The 18,536-nt window shown below is 48.0% G+C and overlaps 1 protein-coding gene across 2 annotated transcripts in view; it reads left to right on the forward strand.

Annotated features, from left to right (window-relative positions):
- GPC4 (glypican 4) overlaps positions 1-18,536 on the forward strand; it is a 64,052-nt gene that overhangs the window by 14,015 nt on the left and 31,501 nt on the right. For both annotated transcript variants that reach the window (XM_057404901.1, XM_057404902.1), the window contains exon 2: positions 14,137-14,295. In XM_057404901.1, coding sequence (XP_057260884.1) covers positions 14,137-14,295 — 159 coding nt within the window. The remainder of the gene's footprint in view (positions 1-14,136; positions 14,296-18,536) is intronic.

The raw sequence follows: 18,536 nt of genomic DNA on the forward strand, positions 1-18,536 counted from the left end.
AGTCACATTGAGTTAGTCAATCACTGAGGTTTTTAACCTTTTAGAATTGGAAAGCCATTTCAGATGGTGGTGTTCTCCTGCAGACAGCTCTGTTATGATTTTATTTTCACTCTTTTTTTCCCTGCACAGTGTTGCATGCACAGATTGCTCGGCAATTTCCCATGCAGCCTTTATCCTGATGGCCTGGTAAGCCAAGACCTGATAACCACAGGAAGCCGGTTGTGTGTCTGAATAGCCCCTGGTAGCTTTGGCTGTATGAGGGGTTGAGCTGGGAAGCACACGTGCATGCCTTGGTCCTCCACATGTGGTGGAAGAGCTGCTGTGAGGTGAAGCTCTGCTGGCTCTCCCTCCCAGAGCCCTTCATCTGGGCTTGTTTCCTCAACCCTGGTTTGCATCAGATTGATGGAAGCTAATTATTCCTGAAACCCCTTTAACTGGTGCCTCTTTGTGGTCCAGCTGAAACTGGGGAATTGTTTCTACAGTCATGAGCAGAGGGGAGACATGGGGCAGAGCAGCATTGCTTTCCTTCCTGGGAAGGCAAACTGGAACAAGGGGTTGGCAGCATTACTGGGTCAATGATGGAGCGTGCAAAGCCTTTGTGTTTTAGGTTGAAAACCAGTGCGATGCCTACTTGCTGCTTTAGGGGGTGTTTGTAGTGTGCAGGTACATAGTGAGATGTAGTGTGGGTTCCTGCAGATAAACTCCATTTTAAGTTGTGGCTGTGATGAGAAGCATCACAGGGTCAGGATGTGGATAAGGAGAAGCATCTCTGGGTCGGTCAATAGCAGTGGTCCCTCCAGACTCCTGTTCTCAAAAGCTGCTCTGAAATGGGATGTTCCTGGCTGAAATATTGGGCCCAAAACTGCCTGGGCTGAGGTCACCCTGCACTAAACTAAAATGGGAGATGCACACATACAACCAGGGAGCTGTGAGCGTTGAGCAGCACAAGAGCTCTGCCTTCCCTTTGGTGCCAGAACAGTCTCCGTGTTGCTATGAAAATGTCCTTATGGAAAACATTCTGCTTATAACTGAAGTCTCATTTATGTCTGCCCAAGACCTGCTCTTGGGCTGAACTTTATTTTCTCAGCAAATGAAGTTTCTTGGTCCTTGATGAAGGAAGGGGAATAAGTGCTGGTAGCCAGGAGCCGGGAGGGCTCTGGCAGAGGCGATGGTTTGCTCACAGGAGCAGTGTAGGGCTGAGTGGGGCAGTTGGTAGCGCAGCTCTCTTGGACTGTCTTAGCTTGTGAGCCCTCTAAAAGTGAACCTCCAGGGGGGCCACAGCCTCCGTTATTACAAGCTTCAGACTGCTGCCTCTGTGTGTGTGCTTCCACAGACCCCTCCAGTCGCCTCTTAACCTGGTCTAAGGTCTTGGGTGATCTGCACTGTTCCTCTGCTTGGCAAGCTCTGCACACAGGGGGAGGGCTTATTAATGTGGGTTTTTACATAGATAAATGTGGTTGTGGAGTACTGTTGACACATGGAAATGTTGGTGGATGCTTAGAGAGGAATCAGCTGCTTTGTGATAGCTCTGTGCCGGTGCCTCCGTTTGAATGTCTTTACAAAACCCAGTTGTTGCAAAGGATGTAAAAGAAGGGATGCATATTTCTGTGGCTTAAAGAGAAGAAAAAACAACCCCCAAAACACCCCCACCTCTTCCTTAGTAAAAGTTTTGCGCACATCGGAAACAAAGGCTTCAGCATTTGCTTGTCAGAGCTAATAAAGTTTGCTTGGATCTTAATTTTTCTGCTTGATTTCACAAAGTAATTGAAACTTCCTTTTTGCTGCAAGCTCTTTCTTTTTTTCCAGTATTCTTAAAAGAACATCTCTTGGTCAGTGAGCTGATGGAATTTTGCTCACAAGGCAGGCACGGTTTGAGCACACGGAGCCACTGGTCAAAGTTTATAGGACAAATCACCTGCAAGTCGTTCTTCCCAAGTTGAAAACCACCTAGACCAAATAAACCTTGAACTAGGGGTTTTATAGGAGCTTTTGAGCATGTAAGGGAAGCTTTTGTAATGGAAGTGATCTGATAAAAACCTTAAAAACCAGGGTTCCCATAAAGAAAATGGTGGTTCCACTTAAGGTGATAAACCCCACATCTGGTAATCTTTGCTTGCTACCTCCTGATGACCTGTGAAGCAGCAAATAGTCCCTGCTCCATGGGAGAGGATGCCAAATTGCTGGTGCCATACCCTTGTTATGGGGAGGGGAGTTTAGACCAAAAGAAGTTAATTTGAGAGCAAAACCATCAGCTTTTGAAGACGGAGCATCCTCCAGCTCCCATGTGGAATCGCATGACTATGGTGTCCTGCTGCCTGCCTCCCGGCCAGCGCGACACAGGGAGTTTCAGAGGTTAGGATAAGGAGGGGCCAAGGTAATTGAAAGCAAACAAACAGCGAAGACAGAAAAAGGAACATAAACCAGCAAACGCAAAGCCGCAAATGGAAAACAGGCTTTGCAGATTGATCCGTTCGGATTTGTTTATTTGAAGTCCCCAAAGCTCGCATCGTCGCTCTTTCGGGGCGTCTCTCAAACTTGGCAATATGTTCACCATGTGTTTTCGGGTTGGCTCTGCTAAGAAAGACCCTGGGGTTTTGTGCGGTGGCGTTGACTTAAACTTTAAATGGAAAGGAGGGTGTCAGGCTCCGAAAACTCATTTGTAGCCTTGATGTGTAGGTGCTGCTCTTGAGAGAATCATGCTCCGGCACACTTTGGTTTTGTGGCAGGTTTGCACTGAGAGCGCTGAGCGTTAAGACATGGCACCAAGTCGCTTTTTTCCTTGTGTCCCTGATGGAGAGAGGTTTAGGAATACTGATGCACAGTGGAGACCTGGTTTTACTTCTGCTTTTCAGGGTGTTTTGGGCTAGAAGGTGCTTCCTGCTTTCAGTAGCAGACCAAAAGTGCAGCTGTAATATAGAGAGGTTTTACAGATTTGGCTTAAACACCCCCCAAATCCCCCAGACAGAGGAATTGCAGCCTATTAACTGTTGGCCATTAATGAATCGGGTCTAAATGCCTTGATTGTGCCTGCGCTTTCTAAGCTGAAGCATTTGCATAATACGAGTATGGCAAGAATGCCTCCCAAGCACAAGCAATTCGCCGCGCCTCTCCAGGAAGGAGTAAGTACATTTTGGGCTGCGCCGATACCATCTCGTGCCTTGGTGCTATCAAAGCGGGTGGAAGCTCCCCACTGCTCTGGCAGCCCGGCTCTGCTGTTTTTTCACATCCAGGCGTGTTGTTTATCTTTAACCAAGGCTTGGATAAACTTCCAAAGTAAATGAATGCAGCCGTCCAACTCGGTGTGCTTTGGCGGAGCTTTTCTGCAGTGACTCAAGCGTTATAAATATGAAAGTAGCTAGACTTCAAACGTTGCTTTTGGACCAGGTTTTCCTCGTTGTCTCCTGAAGCAAAGGGAGCTTTTCCTTGAAAAAAACCTTTAAGTTGTGCCATTTAGCCCCCCTCCTCCTTTCTCTTTTCATCTGCACCCTCCCTTCACGTCTGCCTTCCTGATTAAGAACTAATCAGTGAAGATAGATTAGCCCGGGAGCATTGCAGCCCTTGGGACTGGTGCAGCTCCGGTGGGTCAGGAGCCGGGAGGCACCGTGGGGTCACCATCACCATCGAGGAGGAGGAGGCTGAGCGCTTGAGTGCACGGAGGAATGCGGTAACGGGATTTAAAGGAAACCTACAGAACTAACGAGGATTAAGGCTAATTGTCCTGCGAGGGGCGGCAGGATGTGGCCACGTGGGGAAGGACTCTGTTCGGCAAGGGGCAGGTCTGGTAGTTAGGGTCTGCTCATGGAGGACTTGGGTAGGTTTTGGGTGGTTCAGAAGTGGAAAATTGTGTATTGGAAAGGGATGCAGAGGGAGTCAAGGTCTTCCTTAAAGACTTGGAGGGTGGGAAACATCCTATAAATGAGTGATTCTTGCCATGGCTGGGCTCTGGTTTTGCTGGCGTTGCACAACTGTTGCTTTGTGCAGGGAGCTGACATCCCCCAACTGCTGGATGCTCATCCTGGGGCTGGTCTGAGGCCGCTTACGGAAGGGCTTTGCATGCCTGTGAGTTTGCTTTGACAAATGGGTTGATGCTGTCGGAGGTGTGTTGGGGACCTTGCTGATTACTTGGGTCTTGCAGAAAGGCCTCAGGTATCCCTTGGCTTGAATAAGGGGGGATTTGGGGAGCGAAGGCCCTCAGGGTTGGTCCTCAGCAAGCCTACTGGGCAGGGTCATGGGCTGCATTGGCCCATGTGGATGGGACACCTGCCCAAGCAACCTCATTCTTGCTTGGCCCTCCGGTTTTAGCCCTTCCTGATGGAAGCAGTCCAAAGCTCCTCCTTTTCTGTCTTGTGAGGTGCCTTTGGGGATGTGCAGCAGCAGGGGAGGGTGCCCATTTCCTGGCATGAGCCAACTGTTAGGTTACAGCTGGACTTTGCTACACCTGAACCCTGAAACCTTTACATCTTCCTGTATGTACTTACAACAGCCAGAAGTTGTAACTCCTGCCCCCAAGAAAACGCGGGCGAGCAACGTTCTTGCAAATCAAGGAGATAAGAGTTTTCTTCCTCATTACAGAGCTTGGGCTCGTTTTTGCTCCCCATTAGCGGGATTCCCAGGGATCGGTGGCCAGTGGCACATGGGGTGGCAGGAGGAAGGAGTCTTTGCTCTGGTCCAAAGTCCAGGCTGCCTTTGCCGGTTGGGAAATAAGCCCTGCTATTGGCAGCTGCTTGGAGAGAGGGATGCACATGGGAGCAAAAGGAGACCTGTCCATGTCACCTAGGAGGACATGGGTGTCCCTGCGTGGTGCTGGCTCTCTGCTGAGCCCCTGCACGCTGCTCACTGTCCTCCCTGCCCAAAACCACCCAATGCAGGGTAAAGGAGTGCATCCCTACGGATCAAATACAGCATCCGGCTACTTTCCAGTACCTATTTTGGGTCCCTCCATAGAGAATTAATCTCTGGGGAAGTTAATTAACATCTCTCTTGTGTTCCAGTTTATAGATTAGATTATTGTTTGTATAAAGCCTGAGCTATGTTTTTTAATTTTATTATGAGTTGAAAACAGGAAATTGTGGCTGAATTTCATGAGCTTTGTTTCTTATTGAAGGAATTGAAAACATCTTTAGCTTTTGGGGCTTTGTTAAATGTTTGCTTGGGTCGTAGCTGCTGGTTCACATGGGTTTAGTACTCCTATTCCTGCTGGTGCTCTTAGAAAATGTGGCAATGGAAGCGTTGGTGCATGCTTGGTTTGGGTTTTGCAAGAAGGAAAAGTTCCCTTCTGTTAAGTCCCTGGTAGCTGGCGAGGTGGGAAAGGTGAGGTATTTGGAGACATTGAGCACACGGCCACTGCAGCACCACCCTGGGACGGGGGTCCTTGCCATTCGGGAGGGTTGTCTCAGCTGGGGAGATCATAGAACCCCAGCCTGGTTGGGGTTGGAAGGGACCTTAAAGCTCATCCAGCTCCAAGGACCCCTTCCACTAAAGCCTATGTCTGTGCTTGGGATTGCCCTGACCTGCTTCAGGACCTTTTACTTGGCCATGTTGGGCTTTATGAGCTTTGCCAGTAGATGACCGCTCTGCTGGCAGAAGGCTGTAAGCCTGGGTGAGTGTCACAAGAAACCTCTGTGTGTGTCTGAAACGTGGTTTTGTGCATTGAGGCTGGAATTGGCTGTGTTTGAAAAGGGGAAAAAAAACACCACTGGAAAAGCCGTTGCGAGGCGTGTATCCTGCTTCGCCTGTGTGTGGTGTGAGCATCCCAGGTGGAGGGTCCCTCCCCGAAGGAGAAGGAACGAAAATGGAGGGAGAAAATGTGGTTAAGAAGGAAAAATACTGCAGTTTGAATGGCAGTGTTTGTGGTGGAATCCGGTTTGGTTAAAAGCTGCTTTTTGGGCAAATAGCCTGAAAGTTTATGGAAAAAAACCCACCAAACCCCAACCAGGCAGATTTTTGGCTTTGTTTTGCCTTCTTCAGGGGGAATTTGAGGAAAAAAATGAGAAGTCTCATAAAGAAAGTAACTGTCTCCCAGCCAGATCTGTTCTGTTTACTGTTCCTTGTGCTCGAGGCTTCGCTAATTCTCTGTGTGCTGTTCCCAGTGGATTCTCTTTGCCTCCTCCTAACTGCATGAGGTTATACTTGGTGGCATGTTTTTGGGGGGGCTATCCCTGTAAAATCTGTTGGGCAGTTTCTGAGGGATTCTGATCACTGGCTCTGTGCAGGCTTGGGGGCTTTTTTAATCATAGCCTTTATTTTTACCTTTATGTATGCCCAAAATTGCTGGCAGCATTGGGCTTTCCGGCTGCTCTTTGGTGGCTGATGGAGGGACAGGGGCACTGCCTGTCCTCACTGTCCCGGAGATGGGTCATTTGTGCGCCTTGTGTTATCCATCCTCCTCACCAGAGGAGTGGAAAAACCCCAAGCTACTCTTCAGCATAACTTGTCTGTTGTGTAACACCTCTTACATCGGGCATATAGGCAGAGACATGTTATGAAAACTGTTTCATGCCTCAAGAATTTGATGATAATAAAGAGCATTTGCATTTCCGACGTTCTCACTCAGCAGTGTCAAGAAGGGGGGGTTGGTTTTGTGTTTTAATGAAGAAACAACTCTTGGTTTTCATTAAAGCTTTGTGTCTTAGATAGAGCGAGGGAGGATCCTCTACTTAACCAGAGCTATTTTAGTCTTCAGGTTTGCATAAATAATAAGTTTAATTGTGTAGTATTATTATTTTTCCCTCACCTTATTTGTATATTCAGGTCTTTGTGTGGTTGGGCTCGCTTTTGATGTTTGCAGAAGTGCATTATCTTCATCTGTCTGGTTTGTGTTTGGTGTGCCACTAATTGACTCAATATCCTGTTTGTTGGAATGAAAGCATGCTCTATTATGGCATATTTTTCCTGGGTGTAAAACCTCACAGTTTTCGGGCCACCCTGTTGGGAAGGAAATTGTTGGTTGTGCTGTGGAAACGAAGCAGTGATGGTATTTTTCCTCAGGTGAGCAGGGTTTTAACTTGTAAATGAACTCGTAAAAACCCTACTGAAGGTGAGATCCTGCATCCTCCTTGCTTGGACATCACCTGCAAAGGGCTCAGATGGGCTGTAGAGGGTTTTTGGGGTTGGTCATTGGGGGTCTCCACCTGAACCTCCTTGTTGCCACAGCCACAGTGGGAGAGCAGGGGACCTTGGCTGACCAGTGATGCTTCTCCAGGGTGCTGCAGCGAGCAGAGACAGGCCTTTGTCTTTCATTTTCAGGTGAAGAGCTGCATTAGGAGCATAGGAAGGGCCTTCCTGGTCTGCCCCTGCCCAGGAGGGATATCCCAAAATCACTCTGCTCAGCCTCGACGGGTGGGATTTGCCTGGACTTGGTCCTTCAGGGACCTGGCTCTGTCATCAGCTCGAAGACGAGCTTTGTGGTAGGAATTTGGACTTGAGCGGGGGGAAGGCAAGAGCCCTCTTTGTGTCCTAAGTTGCTCTTTCCAGTAGAAAATTAAGGTTCCTAATGTGAGTTTAGCTTAATGTACACACATGGATATAAATCTCTCTTGTTCTCTTAAGTCCCTGACTCTCTTGGCAGTAAATTTGGGAACCCGAAGCTGTCAACAAAGCAAAACGGAAAACTAGAAGCCAGACAGACCTTGGTTGTGTACGGTATTTTAAGTAACTGTAGGTGCACGCCATGGAAATAATTAGGATTATTTGTTGTGTTGAAGGGAGGTATGTCACTGAGGTATTGTGCGCGCTGGCATTCCCTGCGCCTGCAAGATGGATTAGCAGCTGAGTTAACAGACGCAGTAAAGCTCGGCTGAAAATAGTTCACTGTTGTTAAGCGTAGGTGAAAGGACTTTGGTTTGGGTATCAAAGAGTGTGTTTTGACTGCTTGACAGGTTTGGAGGGGGGGGAAAGGGAACTTCAGTATATATACTTGCTCTGTGAGTCTGGGGAGGCTTTCTGTGCCATTAGAGTAATCAGCAAAGAGCTGAAACGTGCATTGATTAATAACCCAAGTGGAAGCGCAGGGGAAACAAGTGGCTTTAACATTAATAAGGCAAATAAACCATTTCTATAAAATGGCTGCTAATTGAGTGGGCTGTTAAATATGCGGCACGCTGGCACATGCTGCCAGACTGTGGTACTTCCATAACCCTACCAGTCAGCTCTGGGAGCTGGGTGCACGTGTGGACGTCTTCTGGTTTAAAAAATCCTGGGTGCTTGGAGAAAAGGGATGCGGGTGGGGGGTGAGCATCCTTGATGGGTGAATCGAGGACCAGGTCTTCCATGGCTGTGGAAGGGCTGGAGCTGCTGTGCCAGGCTGGAAGGCGATGCTGGCTGCTGACTTCCACGACGAGGACCTGGGTTTGGGTATGTGGGGTGCTCTTTTGGTGCTTTTTGGGTTTGAGAGCACAATGGTAATGGAAGCTATTGGAGGAGGGAAGAAAGGAAAGCTGGCTCAGGTTGTGTCATGGTGGCCTTCAGGTTTGGAAATGATTTGCATTGAAAATGGGGTACGTTATTTTGTGTCTGATGGGGATGGATGTAGGGAGGATGCTGCACAAAGCAATTCTTCTGGAAACATGCAGTAGAAAGATTGCTTTGGGCTGGGAATGCCACCGTGTGCTTGGCAGCATTGAGGAAGATACAGCTCTGAATGTCCCAGCCTGGTTTGACCTGCTCTGACCAGAGGGTACCAGAAGCACTGCATCATTTGCAGGATGTTTGCTTAGAAACATCCCACTCTGCTCTTGGTGGGTGCATCACCTCTGTTAGCAGAACCTTAATGCTGTTTTACGTCTCTTCCTTCCTGGCATGCTGGGCTAAAAAGCACTCCTTGAGGCAGTGTGCACGTGTGACAACTGGGGAGGAGGCAGTAGGGTCGCTTTGGGTGTGTGGTGTACACCAGAGCCGGGTTATTTTTCTCCCTTTGGCATTTGCAGCTTAGTCTCATGTCATATGAAAAGATGCATGTGCTGAGGCACTCGCTATCTGCGTTTTTATAGTGCTCTTCATTAGCAGGTATGCTTCTCTTCTACAAGCAATGTAAGGAGTGGTTAGGGAGACCCAGCCTTGCCTGGGGGACAGGGTCTGTTATGTTTGTGCTGATGATCTGTAGGGTTACAGCAGCACCGAGCTCACAGTCCATTCCCAGAGATGCTGAGCATGCCCAGCTCCTTTTGTAGCCAGGAAAACTGAGCTGGTTTTGGTATTTTGGGTGTAATTAAAGGTGATCGGATTGGGTGGATGGTTCAGCAGCCTTGTCTGTCTCGATGACTCTGCTGGAGTCAATCACAAGCTCACGCTTCCCTTTCTTCTTCTCACCCCTTGTTAATGTGGGGCTGGAGCAGTGGAGCTGTGCTCAGGGGTGATGCTAGTGTTTCTTGTCATCTTTGTTGGGGGTTTTGTAAAGCCTCGGTAGCATGTCAATTATATATGATGGGTGGAAGCCTAATATTCTGTGATAATTAGAAGGCAAGTCTAGTGTGAAATCGGATTAGAGCCCAGCATTACAGTCCAGGATTCCTTTGGTAGTTGGTTCAGAGGAAGTCATAAAACTCTTAAAGATGACACAAGCCCATGTGTTCTATAGGGAAGAGGCAGAGCACAAGGCTGAAATGGTGGCGCTGGTCCCTTCCTGCTCCTCCGTCAGCCCAGCTTACCCAGGCTGTTAACTCACATGGGAGCCCGGTCCAGCAGTGACATCTCGGATGATAAATGACTTTTGGCTTGGTTACCAAGCTGCAGTGAAGGGCTAGACTGTGCAAAGGAGTCTAACCCCTGCCTCCCAGTAAAGAACTCCTGCTATTTTGCAGCTGGGTATATATAGGTGTGTATACAGGTGTATATATAGGTATATACACTAAAATATCAACTTGGCCAAAGCAGGCTGGGAAGCCACATTAGACATCGGGAAACAACATCTGAAAAGGTCTTGGGAAATGGGTGAAGAGAACTGCTTTTTGGGACCATTGAGCCCCCGAGTTCACAGTACACGTGTGCTGACTCGATGAGAACTTGGTTTCTGACACACTGCAAAACAGTTACTTGATTGGGAGGAAACTCTGTGTGCCCGGAGCCTGCTAAAAGCGGTGCTTCTGCAATGGCTTAAATCATTACTTTGCAAGATCACCTTTCTGAGGGCATTTCCTTGGCTGTACCGATGGCAGCACTGTGTACCATTGCATTTCTACCTTTAAACCTCCACCTCCGTTCCCCAGAGGTGTGCTGTTAACTGGCCAGGCTTCTCCTGTCATTTTGGTCTCTCCTTTTTCTCCCTGTGTTCATCTGTAGTGTAAAATAGAGGAAAAGGCTTGCTGCAACAGGCCATGGGAACGATCTGCTGCAAATCCGTGGCAAGCTGCAGCCACGGTATGCATATGTGGTAGATACTTGGAGTCGTTCTCTGCTACTTAAGCTCTTTTTGCCATGCAGCCCCTGATGTGATGATTGCACACCCTGCCAAACAATTCAATAAGAAGCCTAACTTGAAAGGAAGCTGTGGCAGGGTTTTATTTTTGCTGTGCTCACATGGTGATAAATTACAAAAGCTGATGAGTCTTTAACGCTCAACAGTAGATGAAGAGCTGCCTTCTATGGGCATTGTTTGATGAGTTTTAACTCGGGAAATAATTGTTGCCGAATGTGTCCTTGACAGCGAGCGTGCACCAAGAGGGTTCTTTATATAATGTACATAAGCATTAGGGCTCTGTTTCAGTGGAACTAAATAACCTGGTTTTCACTCCTTTTCCATAGAGGAGTTGACTGGAAAGATGAAGAACGTTGTCTTTGGTCTTGGCTCTGGATCAGTGTTTTCTGTGTGTGACTGGTCTGTGCTCACGTGGACCATTGGCAGCAGCTGCTTCATGGCTTTCATTCCCCTGCACACCGTGGTTGTAGCACTTTGTGTTTTGAAGCTGTCTGGGGTCTGTTCTTGGAGGCATAAGCAGTTCCCAAGACCACAGCCGCTCACCGCAGGGGCAGGTGATGGATCCATCACCCGGGCAGGCGATGGGATGGTGTGTTGCTCTCCCTGCAAACTCAGGCGTGGGGCAAGTCCTGTGGATGGATGCTGACCAGATGAGCTCTGTTAACTGATGCACAACAAAGGCTAGACATGACTTCTCACAAGCTGTGTCAGTGCCTGTTGCTCTGCTAAAGTGAGGATATGTTCTCAGGGATGTGGAGGTGCTAAGGACAACCCTTCCCGTGGGAAAACTGGAGCCCCCAGTGTCTTTGAGTGACTTTCCATTGATGTCTCCTACTGTGGCATAAGAAAACTGTAAGAAAAGCAGCCCATAGCCCTAAACATTCTGTTTTTTAACACCGGGTAGCACAGTGCATCTTCTATGATTAGCACTGAGTAGCCGGAGCTCCTGGGCTCCAGACAGAGCTAATTCTTGATCATGAGCCAAGACCACATAGTGCTGACATGACTGAGAAATATCTTCCATAATTAGATTGCTTGGTCATTCATTTTTGAATTTCTGAGTTGCATTTTGGAGCATAATTTCTTAATGATCAACCAAATGGGGTCTGTGCAAGCTTGATTTACTATCAGTAGTGCTCTCTTGGCTTGGCTTTGCATGTGTGTCCTGGGGAGGCACCGTGCAAATCAGGGAGGAGGGGGATCAAAGAGAAAGGATTTTGTTTGTAACATTAGGTGCCTGGTAACTTTAGTTTAATGGTATAAATAGATATAAAACTGTAATTGTATTTGTGAAGTGCATGGGGCTTTTGTATTTTTCGCCATAAATAAATGGAGTAGTTGTTAAAAACAATTGTTTCGGGGAGCCCAGGGCATCTGTGAAGAACTTGAGAAGTTGCCAGTGTAATAAGTGTAACGTGCTATCAGTAGGTTTGAATTTGCCAAGTAGGGTAGAGGCTTACCACTCCAACACAAAAGAATGGGAAGTATGCGAGTTTAACCATCAAAGGCAGGCGTAATTCATGGCAATAGGACTGAGTCTGTAAAATGTATTTCCAGCATACTCCCCCCATAGGAAACACAGGAAAAAATCAACCCCAAACCATGACAAGAGCTTTGAAACGGAATTATTTTGACACCTCAAAACTAGCTGTCATTCTAGCTGAAGTTATGACTCCACTGCTCTTCATTTCCCATTGCGTCAAAGAGCCGTAGTCCTGTATTGAGCTAAAGCCGTGGTGCTTGGGCATTTTCCCTTTGTAATGCTTGCTAGTAAGGCAGGCTCACTCCGGGTATATTCCAGGAGGGATTTGGTGGTCAGGCTCTGAAAATCTGCCTCTTCCTCTCTCAATGCCGTGTCAAGCTAAATAGAGCCACATCCCTCCATGCTGCTCCCCTTAATGCTGTGCATTTGCTTCTGGAGGTGCTCCTCTGAGGTGGAAAGGAATAGTATCCGTGGGAGGAAAATGTATCCGTAAGGAGATGGTGAGCTTTTTCTGTGTTTTCTGAAGGCTGTGCCCAAGTGGTGCTGTTTCCTGTAACAGACCCTGAGCTTTCTGTAACTCAAGAGCAGCGGATGGTCTTGTGCAATAAATTAGCTGTGGCAGAGTTATCTGTCGGTCAAGGTCTCTGTAACACAAGGGAAAACAAGCCAACCCCATAGCACAAGAGGAAAATAGATTTAGGAGGAGAGGTTCTTAGGAATTCTATATATATTTATAGATATAACAGTATGCATAGCTCATTTTAAAATGGTCCTTAAGTGTTTGAAAGGAGCGATACCACTATTTCTGGGCTGGAAATCAAAGCAAAGTGATGCAGAAGTTCAATAGCTGGGTAAATGATGTTGGTATGAGGTCTGGCACAAGGCAGGCAGAGAAGCAACTGTTAGGCATGGGTAGGCTTTGATTTGCACTGTGCAAACCCAGCTTTTGTTTCTCTAAACCCACTTTGGATGCTCTTTAGTAAGCGCATGGTTCACAGCTCTGTTGAGAAGAGGTGGTTTGCTTTGCGCTTGCCATGAGTCCCTGAATCTTGGTGGTGGTTGTTGGTGGCTTTCAGGGTGTGAGCAGGTAGGGAAGAGCCTTTGCTCCTCCATCTGCTTTCTCGGGATGGAGGATAAGGTTTGGCAGCGGGGTGTGAAACTGGAAGAGAAGGCAGCAGCTTACATGTAGGCTGTGTCATCTAAAATACCATCTGACTTGGAAGGATGAGTTTCTCATGTTAACTGCTTGTTTTGATTGGATCTTCAGAGTTGACAAAGATTTGCACAGTTTGCCCAAGACTGAACCAGTTTAGTGTCAGCCCACGGTGGTGCCGCTGCTTTGTGGGACCTGCCAGAGAAGCTGGAGCCGAGGATTGCAATGGGAAGAGTTTATCTTGGCCCACCAAACTCGACGGCAGCATTTTGTTGGTGGTGCTAGAAGCAGCTTCATCCCACACTGCAGCGAGATGCTTTAAAAGCAAATGATGTGGGGCCAGATCCTGTGTCCAGATTGCCTGTGAAAGTTTGTAACGGAGCTATGGTAGATAACTGAACCACTTGATGATGGCTCTGACCAAGCCATCTTGGGCCAGATAACTCTTAGGACAGAATCATCCTTCAGGGTGAAGGAAAGAATTTTCCAAAACCAACCCCCTGGTTTCATGCAGGATGATGACAGAAAACTGTCAAATTGGGAGCTGGAAAAGATAATGCTGTAGCATTAATGAGCTGTAGCATAAACCAAGTGTATTTTAGTATTGGTGATAACTGTGCTTCTGAGAGATGACTCCTCCTGTGGTAACTGGAGGTGAAGAAGAAAGGATTTATCTGTACAAAAAAAGCTGCTGGCATTGATGCTGTGTTGTGTGTGAACCGAGTGAATTGGAAGTAATTAAAATACTCAGCAAAAATTTCCTGGTAGGTATCGAAGAATATACAGGTCAATTTGCTGGATCTTCAAATTATACTGTGCGAGATGAGTATGTGTTTATTCCATTTATTAACTGAATAAATAGGAGGCCACTTTTTAATGTTCTTGCAGAAAGACCAGGTCTTATTTACATGTGTTGCTATAAAGTTCTACAGGACCAGGTTTTGATATGCCCAGTGCAGCGCTCGCAGTGAGGGGAGGTCTCCTTGGAAGGGGATGGTGCTGTTGGTCCTCGCTCCCCGTGCCTCGCAAGCTGACCTCTTTGCATAGAGAATCCTTCTAATTTGGGGTCTTTTCTTCCCTGCTTTTCAGGTGACCATTTGAAAGTTTGCTCACAAGGCTACACGTGCTGCTCCCAAGAGATGGAGGAGAAGTACAGCCAGCAGAGTAAACACGACTTCAGGAACGCCGTTGTGGAGCTTAGCAATCACCTACAAACCATGTTCAGTTCCCGCTACAAGAAGTTTGATGGTAAGTGCGGAGACCTTGAACTTGCTTTCCTTGGGATCAGATGTAAGAAAACCCTCATCCTGTTGTTGCCTGTGCAGTTGTTCTGCTCTGCCTCCCGTTCGCTGGGAAAGTTCATGACTCGTGGCTCGGAGGGCAGAGCCTGCCTTGTTTTGCAATCCCATGAGAGAGAAGTATTTGCTGATTATGGCTCTTTGTTTCCCAAAGATCTTTCCTTCTGATTAATCGCTTGAAAAACCATTTTGCTCTCAATACAAGCTTGCAGTGAGTTTTGTTGGTACATCCCCGCAGTGTGTGTAATTGTAACGTGCACATCTCTGGCCCCGATCCGCAAAAATGCTGATCTTCCCCAGCATGTTATGAACCAGCAGGATTTGTATCCATCTCACATAGCCTTTGGGGCTCAGCAGAGCAGCAGATTAAGTACAGAGCTGGTTTTGTGAGGAGGCCAAGGGTTCAAGTGTGATGCAGGGTCAGAAGGAGAACGAACAAAGTCTCTGCTGAGTTCCCATCCTTTGACTGGCATTTATTGCTGACTGATAAGCAAATGCCTGGTCCCAGTATTGTCCTCTGATCCACAGCAGTGTCCGGTCAGACTGGGTTTCCATAGGGCTTGTACCCGTCTGAGGTCTGAGCAGCATCTCTTGGTTTCGCTGCTCAGCTCTTGGTTGTGGCAGTTCCCTTGGTGTCTCCAATCACTGCAGCCCCAGCACCTTGGCATGCCCCTGGAGGAGGAGCAGAGCATCAGGCTCCTGCCTGGGTTGTCCTCGTTGGCTGGGGGATGACACACTGGTGCATGGTAATACCTGACAGGTCAGGTGGACTGGGTTGCTGAGATTGTTCTGCTTGTACATCATCATCGTTGTCTGGTAGTAGAGGGAGATGCCACCGCACAGCGTCTCTGGATGTTCTTCTCCCTCGTTCGGTCATTAGTTCAAGATGGATTTGCTATTAATATTGCAAAATCTGTGCCTTGAAACCTCCCAGAGACCCCCTCTACCTGACTGCAGCAGGTAGCAGCTCCTTTCTTTCAAAAGGGTAAGTGAGAAAGTCTCTGGGTATGAAATGGCAGTGAGTCACAGTGGAATGATGCAATCGTCTTGATAGCATCTAAATCTGCAAGCTAAATATTTCCCTCTTAACCTCTGTTGTCTCTACCTGCTGGTACACCAAAGGGGTGATAGAGAGAAAACCAAAGTGTCTAGACTTGCAAGCTTATTAAATGCAGTACAAGACACTTAATGAAATCCAGCCCATAGATAAGCCCTTTCAAAGAGACCAGAGGAGCAGCATCTGCTTCACCTTAAATGAACGACGGAGCTTTTTGAAATGCTGCCTTGAAAACAAAGCATGCGTGCAGGGTGCAGTGTCTTAGCAGCCCTGACGTGGTGCAGACACACGGCGAGGTGTGGCTGCCTGTTTGTAGGGCGAGAGATGGCTGCAGGGCTGCGTTTTGTTTGCTGTCTGCCCCTCACAGCTTTCCCTGTGCTGGCCTTAGCCTCATCTTGGCCCTGGGAGTCCTTGGGAGGCAAATCCGGAAGGGGATGGTGTGATCCTATTCCCAGAAGCTGAATTTACTGGGCCTAGCCTGTCCCTGCAGGGTGTTTCTCTGCCCTGTACAAAAGTAATGAAGGAGAATTAACAACCTCCTCAACCTAGTCCCAAAGCCTAATGGCTCCGTCTTTGAACGTTTGCTAATATCAGATCTGAATCTTCATTTGCTGCAGACAAAGCTGATTTAGGGAGTTTTTAATCTTACCTGGGCTGGAAGCAGAGATTAACTGATTACTGTCCTCCATCATTTACCTCTTGGAAGACTGAATCACTCCTGCTTCTCTCCTTCCAGCCCAGTCACCTGGAGGCTGAAGGCACGCCTCCATCAGCAGCACTCATGCTGGTGGCTGGGCAGGTTGAGGAGCCTTCCCTCTGAGGTCAGACTCTTCCATAGCAGCTTTGGAGTGCCGAGCCCTGGGTAGTTGTGTTTGTTTAAGAGCCTGCTGTTGAGTGATCAGTTGCTTGTGGTGTGCTGTTTCCTTCCCTCAGTCCTGGTGGTTGGTCATCAGGTCAACCGCGATCGGTTCTGCCTTGCACGTTTGGGTCCTCCTTGTTGAATGTAATCCTTCCCACACTTCTTGGTGCAGCGTGCTCACACTGTGGGAAGGAGTGCATTGCAGCTGGGTAGAGGGGCTGAGCAGGCAAGACGAGTTATTGCAGACACCAAATTCTAGTCCATGGACTGGTCACTCAGCAAGTGGGATGAGCACTCCTCTTGCAGGGTGACACATCCCCACGCTGCCAAGAGCCTCTGCAGTTTGCTGCTTGAGCTGCATCCTCCAGCTCTTTGGAGGTGTTTGTTGTGGGTTCTCTGGCTGTTAATCTCTCAGCCTTGACCTTCAGGTCGAGAGGAGAGACAAAACCGTGCTGCCTCCATTATATGCTTGACCTCTGCAGCAGTTGCCGCTGCAGAAGGACAGTTGAAGTCCTTTGGGTGGAGGCTGGGATGCCCTGTGGCTTTTGGAGTGTTTGAATCAGCTGTTGCTGGAGCGCTGTGTGCCGTTGGAACCGTTGCCAGAATCGCTCTGATCTGACACCAAAGCCATACAGAAATGGATTATCTCTTCTTAAGTGGAAGCATGGAGCAAGCTACTGATTATCCATCCCCATAGGGCTGACCAGAAGTCATTTCGGCTCCTAATGCGTAATGTGACAACGTCAGATCCTCTTGTGTGTGTTTGCTTTGCAGACACCGGGAGAAGACTGAAGCTTTGGAGTCCCATATCTTATATAGCCTGTGTAAATATTTGCTTACAGTACAGCTGTGTATGCTCCTGGGGGGTTCTCCTGTTTGTAATTTAAACCACTAGCCTGATTCTAGTGTGGCAGTAAGGTATAGAGCGTCAGCAGTAAGAGGAAGAAGGCTTTTCTCATATAAAGAAAAGCATTTGGGACTTGTTGGGTTCCCCGCTGCGAGATGTTTTTAGAAGTGAGCATCTGCTGTGTTTTATGGCGTACATGGTCTCAGGTATGTTTATGGGCTTCATTGAGGAATTAGCATCTCCATCTGACAATGAGAGCCCTGGGAAAGCCCCAGAGCTGTGTGACTGTGGTGACATCTCATGCCACAGAAGCAGCTACAACAGTCAGGGCTTGAAGCATACCCCCCACACCACACTTCTTGCTTTGGGGTTTTTCTTCCCCTTTGGCTTGTCTCATCTTCACCAGGCGGTGCCCTCCCCTTCCCTCTCCCAGGTTAATAACATTAGTAGGATTAATGGTGACATTGAGGCTGCTTAAATGCTCGGTCCCATTTATTAAACTCGAACTTTCACCTCTTTTGCCCTTTCAGGCTAAAGTTTTCCATGCCAGGGGCTGTGCTGGCCAAGCAGTGCTTTGGGGAAATTGCTCAGCTGTTTTGAGGAATTGGAGCAGGGACAGGACATAGCTCATAACTCTTCCGCAGCGTTTCCGCTGTTCTGTTGCTTCCTGGATAAGCTTTCTTAGGGTTTTTTTTCTTATTAAAGACACCTCCTGGATCTCTTGGAACACGACTGTTGTGCCAGGCCTTTTCTGGGGGCAGAAATGGTCTGTTTTGTAGGCTGCTTGCAGTGATTGGGAAGGCAGAGCCCAAGCCCTAGTGAGCAGAGGAACTGCCGAGTCCAGTGGCTGCTCATTCCCTGCTCCTGTGTTTTACAAGGGCTTTTGCTGTTGCTCTTAACCCAAGTCTTGTCCCTTTCTTCTGTGCACTCTGGATTTAGGAAAGGCAAGCGAGGTTCTGCAGCCCTTGTATGGGATATGTACAGGAGGTGAATGTGAGCTGGTTTGGCAATAGTTTTTAGTGTTCCCAATGCCCAAGCGACAGCGGGATTTGTACAAAACCATACAGCTTGAGCCAGCATCTGGGAAGCTATTGAATGCCAAGAGTCTTGTTTCTGATCTGCTCACCCTGACTTTTCCATTAGCATTTAAGATAAAGCAAATACGGAAGTGTAAAACGAAACCCCTTCAGGGCGATGAGCGGAACGAAACCAAATCCAAGCGGTGGAAGCAGCCTGGGGTCCCCAAGACCATGGTGCACCCACCCCTGTTCTGTGCGGGGACCAGGCAGAGGGCCTGGAAGGGACTCCTGTCCATGGGCCCCGTGTTTGTATTGGGTGCAGTGGCCACAAATCAAATAGGTATAAAGCACAATCATGCCATGCATCTTTAAAGCATCCCCTTTAAAGGGTGCCCTTTATCTTTGACTG

Source organism: Pezoporus wallicus, unplaced genomic scaffold, assembly GCF_028554395.1.
Source record: "Pezoporus wallicus isolate ANWC-B61680 ecotype Strahan unplaced genomic scaffold, APGP_CSIRO_Pwel_v1 contig_6217, whole genome shotgun sequence".
Taxonomy (NCBI): Eukaryota; Metazoa; Chordata; class Aves; order Psittaciformes; family Psittacidae; genus Pezoporus; species Pezoporus wallicus.